The 7597-nt window shown below is 42.0% G+C and overlaps 1 protein-coding gene across 23 annotated transcripts in view; it reads right to left on the reverse strand.

Moving 5' to 3' along the window:
* The window catches only part of ZBTB25 (zinc finger and BTB domain containing 25), a 47086-nt gene extending 39923 nt beyond the window's left edge, over window positions 1–7163 (reverse strand). For 8 of the 23 annotated variants that reach the window (XR_014810955.1, XM_084969490.1, XM_084969485.1 and 5 more), the window contains exon 1: window positions 7123–7163. Coding sequence is in view for 10 of the 23 variants with exons in the window: in XM_084969483.1 (XP_084825609.1) it covers window positions 6114–6295 (182 nt within the window). In the remaining 13 variants the exon portion in view is untranslated. Of the gene's footprint in view, window positions 1–6113 lie in introns of all 23 variants that reach the window. The other 15 variants (XM_084969483.1, XM_084969478.1, XM_021099922.2 and 12 more) reach the window with 5 other exon arrangements.
* Between the last annotated feature and the right edge of the window lie 434 nt (window positions 7164–7597).

The raw sequence follows: 7597 nt of genomic DNA on the forward strand, positions 1-7597 counted from the left end.
AATCTCTTACTTTGATAGTGAAGAGGAAATGGCTGAGGGGAGGGGAGAGAATTTGAGAATTCTCTTAGATGACACTGATTTAGCAACTATGAAATCAACCCTAAAAAGAAAAGAAAAGAAAAATCAGTCTATATGCAGAGGGAAGAATGAGTTTAGGCCTTGAAAGAAATCTATTAATCTACAGTGCTTGGTAGATTGAAGTTGAAAGAGAACTGTCACACACAACAATTCTTCTTTCTGCTTCAGATGTGATCATTTCTATTGACCTATCTTCAAGTTTACCGTTATTCATAATCTGTTAACCCATTTTTTAATTTCAGATATATATTCAGGTCTAAAATTTTCATCTCATCCCTTCTTAGTTTCCATTTCTCTGGTGAGATTTCCAATCTGTTCGCATATTACAACCTTATTTTGCTTTACATCCTTGAACACAGTTACAGTAGCTGCTTAAATCAACCTCTGGGTCATCTTGGGGTCAATCTCCATTAACTAGGTTGATAGTTTCCCATTTCTTCACATGTCTAGTCATTTTGGATAATATCCTAGACATTGTGCTTACTACAGTAAAAACTCTAGGTCCTATAATATTTTTCCAAAGAGTATTTACTTTTTTTTTTTTTTTTTTTGCAAATTAACTAGGCTAAACTTAAACTCCAAGTTCTGCCTCCCTATGGTTCGGTTTTTTAAATGTCAGGTGTGTGGTTTGGAGACTGCTCAACACACATATATGCCTAGGGTTGGCAAGAGATCCAAGCTGAGTTTATACATAGGATTTTCCTCCTTACTTTCTACCTGTGTGGTCACTCTGAACTCTGTCCTCTTTTCTTCAAGCAAGATGACAGATTATCACAGTTTCAGCCATCCCCTCATGACTCCAACAGGGCCCTTCTGTCAGGCTAAAAGCCATAAAAATGGAAAATTATTCACAGCTGTTCCCTTATTCCAAGTGTAGACCTCACTCCAGTTTCTGCTTATTTTTTGTCACTCCTGAGTGCCATCTGGTTGTTTTTAATTTTTTTTTCAAGTTTATAGTTTTTATCTGCAGAATTTTCCTGATAGGAACTACTCAGCAAATACTTTTTATCTGCAGCATTTTCCTGATAGGAACTACTCAGCTGTTACCCTCTATCAGCAGTTCTAAAAAGTTTTGGTCTCAAGATCCATTTACACTCTTAAGAAAACTATTAAGGGCTATATATTTATGCGAGTTATATTTATCAATATTTACCACATTCAGAATTAAGGAGTGAGAAATTTTTTAATTTTAATATATTTGAAATAACAATAAACTGTTTATATTTATATTAGTAATACATTTATTCTAAAAAAACAACTTTTTTTTTTTTGCTTTTTAGGGCCACACTTGCACCATATGGAGGTTCCCAGGCTAGGGGTCAAATCAGAGCTGCAGCTGCTGGCCTACACCACAGCCACAGCAACGCAGGATCCGAGCTGTGTCTGTGACCTACACCACAGCTCATGGCAATGCCAGATCCCTAACCTACTGAGCGAGGGCAGGGATCGAACCCACAACCTCATGGTTCCTAGTCAGATTCGTTTCAACTGCACCACGATAGGAACTCCCACTATTTTAAAAAGTGAGGGCAGCATTGTTTTATGTTTTACAATCCTCTTTAATACCTGGCTCTAAAAAATACAGCTGGGTTCTTTTCTCTGCTTCTACAGTCAATATGGTGCCACATGTTGTTTTGGTTCAAAAGTATTAAGAGAATTTGGTCTTGGCAAAAGGAGATACTTGTAAACCCACTGAAAGGGTTTTAGGAAACTTCAAGGTGTCCTTCAACCAAACTTTGAGGACTTCTACCCTACACTATCTTTTTTTGATCCTATGAGGTAGTAAAGCAAATACTGTATTATTTCCATATTAAAGTTAAGAAACCATAGGCTCAGGAGGCAGGAAAGGTACCCAAAGTCAGACAACTAGCTATTAACGCCCCTTTTTCAAAATCCCCATCTAGAACTTTCAACATATATACTGATGGCAGATTTTGCAAATATATTGAATCAAACAATGGGGTAAATGTTCCAAGTTAATAAAATGAAAACAAACTCAGATCTGTTATTTTAAAAAGTCATATATATAACAAATTCACCCAAACTTGTTTGCATATTAGACCTTTCATGTTTTAAGGCAGCACAACCAGATTTTACACCATGTTAATAGAGCCAATCCATCACAAAGTTATTCAGAACATTTTCTTTCTTTTTTTTTTTTTGGCCGTGCCTGAGGCATGTGGGAGTTTCTAGGACAGGGAATGAACCCATACCACAGCAGTGACCCAAACTGCTGCAGTAACAATGCGAGATCCTTAATTCACTGCACGACAAGAAAACTCCTGGAACATTTCTAATATAACTTATTTTGCAAATTATTACCTGGGCTTTTTATATAGCCTTTGCTCATCATTTTTTGACCATGCATTTTATTTTCTCTAGTATAAGGAATTGCCAAAGTTTCCTATATATACAGAAAAATCTTAGAAGTTACTTTGTAGAAACTTAAAATGTGAGAGAAAGAGATTGCAGGAAAATAATCTATCATTGTATTTATAAATACTATAGCCAAATTTAACAGTGCTACATCTTAAAATGCTTTATGTTATCAAAGTGGTATTTATATTATAAGATTTACCAGATTGCAATAACTCTGGATTAGCTTAAACCAAGTACACTAGAACAGCTTTATACCAGTATCTACACTTGTTTAATTCAAAGTTAGCTTGATATTCAGCATCTTTGATTTTTAATTTATTTTTAAACATCTGTTACATTAGAGTACATTACTGGACACTCAGATCTATCACAGCCAGAGCGATGTTCTATAATACGACAGCTTTTCATTCTCACGGCCTATAAGAAACTGTAATAAAAGAAGTGACAAAAGGAATAAGGCATCTGGAAAACGGTCCTAGATATTTTCTTTGTGGTTCCCACCACTGTGACTTTATTATTAATTATCGTTAAGACATGGAGACAGCAAAGTTGGCTGAGGAATGTGTACAACTTTCTTGAGATACTTACTCATGGCTATAAATACAAAGGTAGAAGCAGAAGTATTCAAAGCACCACTTAAAGATATTATACAACAATTTTAACTTTTTAATGGCACATTCACATGATTGTGGAGGTGTAACATTTTACAACCAAGAGAAAGAATGTTTGCAGAAATCATTTTATACTGAAATAGCATCTCTAACTGCTGATGAAGTCCTACTTCAGGCTAACCCAAACAGAACTGCAGAGGGTTAGGCACAGAGCCTTTTTAAGTCCCTCAGGTGATTCTAACACAATGCCTCAATTAAGAACCACTGCCTGTAAATCAACTATAATGGAAAAAAAAATCATTTAAAAAAGGAACCATTGCATTAGAGGAACAAGGGACCAAGGAAACCCAAGAAACTATTTCACACTCTAAAATTACAGAGAAAAAGAAGAAATTTCACAAGAAGTGCTCAAAATGTGGGAATTATACTTGTTACATTAAATAAACAAAAATCAACAATGGTAAATCTAATTTTAACCTTAAAGTAAAAATTTAGTCAGATGGGGGAACAGAAATTACTCTCAAACTAGTAGGGTAGGTAGGTACTCGGGGCAGACGAGAAACACACTATCTTCAGAGTTCATTTTAAAAAGTACTTTGTAAAAAGAGGTATATTTGCTCTCTCATACACTATTATACCGATTTTCATAATGTCTGAAAATTATATGGAAATTCCAGATCTGAAAATTATTGTTCGAGGAAAAATCTATAGTAACTCTAGGCATCTGCTTGTGAAAATCACTGAGAACAGAAGAGGAGAGGGTAAAAGGCAGACGTGGTACATGACACAGGAAGAGCAGTTACGTTCTAGAAACCTTTAACGGAACAGGGAAACGTTAGTCTGGGGCCTCCTGCCTGTTGGCAGACACAGCTAGCCAATTACATCTCTACCCCCATCTAACCAACATGTGGGATGCCTGATAAAGCCGCAACACCAGGCAAACAAGAATGCTAGCGCTGGAGAGTGCAAACTGCCATTGGACCTTAAAAAAAATCAGAACCCAGTAAGGAAAAGGAAAAGATTCTTCTTAGTCCATTAAGAAAATAAAGACTGCACTTCTGAAAGAAAAAAATAAGCTACTCACAAGATGGGAGAAAGTTGGCTAACAACAATGCTAGTACAGACCTAGAATACAGTACAAACAAAAATGATTATAACTTCTGAATATAGGTGAACCAATACTTCCTTTGCCATGGAATGTTCCACAAACACGTTATCCACATGGGCTAATGAGACCCTTTGCATAAAGTGCCTAGAGTTTTTCAGAAGGAACAAAAAGTCATTATATGACTGAGCTGTAACCAGGAAAGAAATGAATTAAAATTTTTTCAAAAACAACTAACATAACACTCTAAATACTTTTTCTCCAGGTAAGGTTAAAAAAGAAAGAAAAAAATTCCTGCTAGCAAAGGGAAAGCAGAAGTGCTAATAAATTCAGCCAATAATCCTGAAACCTATGTTTGCTTCAAGCCCTTTCTTTTTTCTCCACTCTCTCTGAGCAAGTTCAAATAGCAATCTTTTTTATCCTAGAAGAAATACTGTTCTAGTTATTATCAATAGCTACTACTATAAAAAGTGAATCTATGTGTAAGGCCTTGTGCTAAATACTTATGTACATTATTTCTTTTAATCCTCACCATGACTTTAAGTATTATTTCTATTTCCATTTCACAGATGAGGAAAAACCTAAGCTTAGGACACACAACTGGCAAATAAAGTAGGGATCTAAAGCTACGTCTGATTCTATAGCCTGTGCTGGTAACTATAAACTGGAACAGCATTTTTCTTAACATTCTTCTCTCAAGAGACTGAAATTCATGTGCAATTTAGAATAAATAAGCAGAAAGGGGGCACAGGAAGTGGTACAGAAGTACTTTATAATTTATCAAGATAAGAGCACCTGCACTGTTTTTTGAGACTAAAAAAAAAAAAAACCAAAAACCAAAACCTGCAATACTATAACCCCCCCAACTCTTTTCTGGCCCTGGCCCTGTTATCACTAAAATGGACAAGTTTTCTTTAACAAGATGGTCAAGCACCACCTACGGACCATAGTAAATAAATCACTTTGGTTCAGTGGTGGGGAGGGCATTATGCAACACTTCCCAGCACAGCCCTAGCCAGGATAATTTATGGCCAAGGCACTTGGGCCCCTCCTCCCCAGCTAGACAGCCTGGCTCCTTCGCATTCCCCTCAGGAGATAGGGTGGAAGCATAAGCTCCACTTTCTAACGCATAGAGGGCAGCTGAAAGTCCTGCTCAGCCTCTCTGGGCAACCACAGGCGCCAATAAATCAGCCACAGGCGATTCTCTCATTCCCTTCCTGGCTTGAAATGGTAGCAAGACCTAATGCAAAAGAGCACTGACCGGACTTGAGAGATAAAGTGATCTAGGCTTGAATTCTACTGCACTTGACTGCATCATCAAAGCCAGGTAAATCTCTCTGAGCCTGTTTCCTCACTTGTAAGATGGAGCCAACACTACCTCCTGTTTGCTAAGTATTCAGTATTCATCTCTAAAAGCAGCTAGCCACTGCAGATACTCAATAAAGAGCCACCAAACCTGGGCAGAATCCATCTCTACTACCTCCAAATAAGCCATTCAGGGCAGGGTTGGGCAAAAGGTGTAGAAAGTCCTCTTTTCTTGCTGACCAACCCTGCGATGTTCCACACTTCCTGTTAACCTCCTACCCATCAGAACTCATCTATTCCGATTCCTATCCCATCAGTGTTCCATTCCCTATTAAGGAACTGATGTCTGACAATGGACTAATAGTTTACCCTTAATTAAAGCATATCCAGATGGCTAAAGGGGTCTTTGGTGCCTTTACCCACGGAAGCAACTGCTAGTCTTTGTTATCCTCGGCAAGAATAGTGCTGGATTTTTTTCGTGGCAGGAGAGGGACGAGCTTTGAGCTCAAAGTACATTAACAAGCACTCTATTCCACCTAGAAATAGTGCCAACTCCATTCCTTAAAATACCAGAGCCATCACACACTGGCCAAGTTTAATTTCTCAATAACCGGAATTAAATCAAGTATAATCACCTCTGGCAGATCGTCTCTACAGTGAGTGGGTTAAACTGCACCGCACTCCTGGTGTGGTGGAGTGCAATGACTAAGGCATCTAGAGAGAGCCTTGGAGTCCAGTTACTGAAGAGGTATAGGGCTTTGATCAAGCTACACAGTCTTTCCGCCTGGTGTTCCGTAAAATGAGAGATGAAGTGCATTTTCTATCAGGCTCCTTTCAGCTTTAAAATTTGTGACTCTAAAGTGTACTTCACGCACATGACAAAATCCTGTGGGAATCAAAAGCGCTGCCAAAATGACTTGACTCTCAAGAGAACGCATGCCATTGAGGGGAAACAGGAGCGTTAATATATGAAGCAAGTTAGCAGCTGTTAGTTTCCAGGCACAGTGCACAGCCTAAGCAGCTTGACAACAGCTTGATTTTCCCCAAATAATTAGTGCTAGGGAAGGCAGTGAGAGATGGAGCAAGATGGGGGGGGCTGGATTTGCTTAGGATAAAAGTAATATAATGTGAAAAAAGAAGGATAAATGAGGGGAGGGGGGGAGGCAACTTCCTGCAGGGTTAATCCCAAAAGGGGATGAGGAGGGAGAAGGAGGCCAGTAGCTGCAGCGTCTGGCAGGTGGCACCTGGAGAACCGCCCACTTGAGAGAGCTGCCGGGGTCGCCTCTGCCTGGCGAATGCCGCAGGCGGGTCGGGGCTTTCCGGGCGGGGTCGCAGTCTGGCCCGCAGCTATAAGAGCTCGGAGTCGTTGCTGCGCCCCCGCACGCCCCCGGCCTGCGTCAGGCCCTAGCAGCTGCGTGCTGCGGGCAGCGAAGGACCGCTCTGGATATCCTTGGCCCAGCTCTCACTCGTGGTTGCCATTTTCCTTCGGTGCCCTGACATCTCAAAGAGACCAAAAACACCCCCCTCCCCAGCTACTTGCATCTGTCCCGCGACCGACGCAGCTGCAGGCCGCCGCCCAAAGCGGCTCGCGGCGGGAGGGACTGAGCCCGGGGCAGCCCACAAGGGCCGGGCCGCGTTGCTTACCCAGAGGCCGCCGCGGCGGGCGGGCTGCTGGCCGACTCCTCCGTGCGGGAGGGGCGGCTCCCGCGCCGCGTACGTCACGCGGACACGCCGGCTCACGCACCCCGCGGTTCGTTCTCGCGCGGCTTCCCGCGCCAACAGCCCCGCGATGGGTCCACGTGACCGCGCGCCTGGTAGCCGGGGAACTTGGGGCGCTGGGGCCGGAGTGTGCGTGCGTGCGTGCGTACGTGCGCGCCCGCCTGCTCGCCCGCTCTAGTGGCTTGGCGGGGGTCGGCCCGCGTTCTAGGTGCCTCTGCCACGGTCGCTAGTCGTGACTCTGTAGGCGGAAGCGTGGAGCGAAGCCTGAGCGTCACAGGCTCCCCACACAAAACCGCGTGACCCGGGGACTTTCCCTGGGGTGTGCAAAAGCACGGGCACCCCCTCAGTTCGGGGTGGGGGCAGGGAAGGATGCGCCCGCATACTCGCGGGCTGAGGGGTG

Source organism: Sus scrofa, chromosome 7 (genome assembly GCF_054392235.1).
Source record: "Sus scrofa isolate SSC_HxYL_T2T_F1_AM1 chromosome 7, Sscrofa_HxYL_maternal_Yorkshire_Landrace_v2.0, whole genome shotgun sequence".
Taxonomy (NCBI): Eukaryota; Metazoa; Chordata; class Mammalia; order Artiodactyla; family Suidae; genus Sus; species Sus scrofa.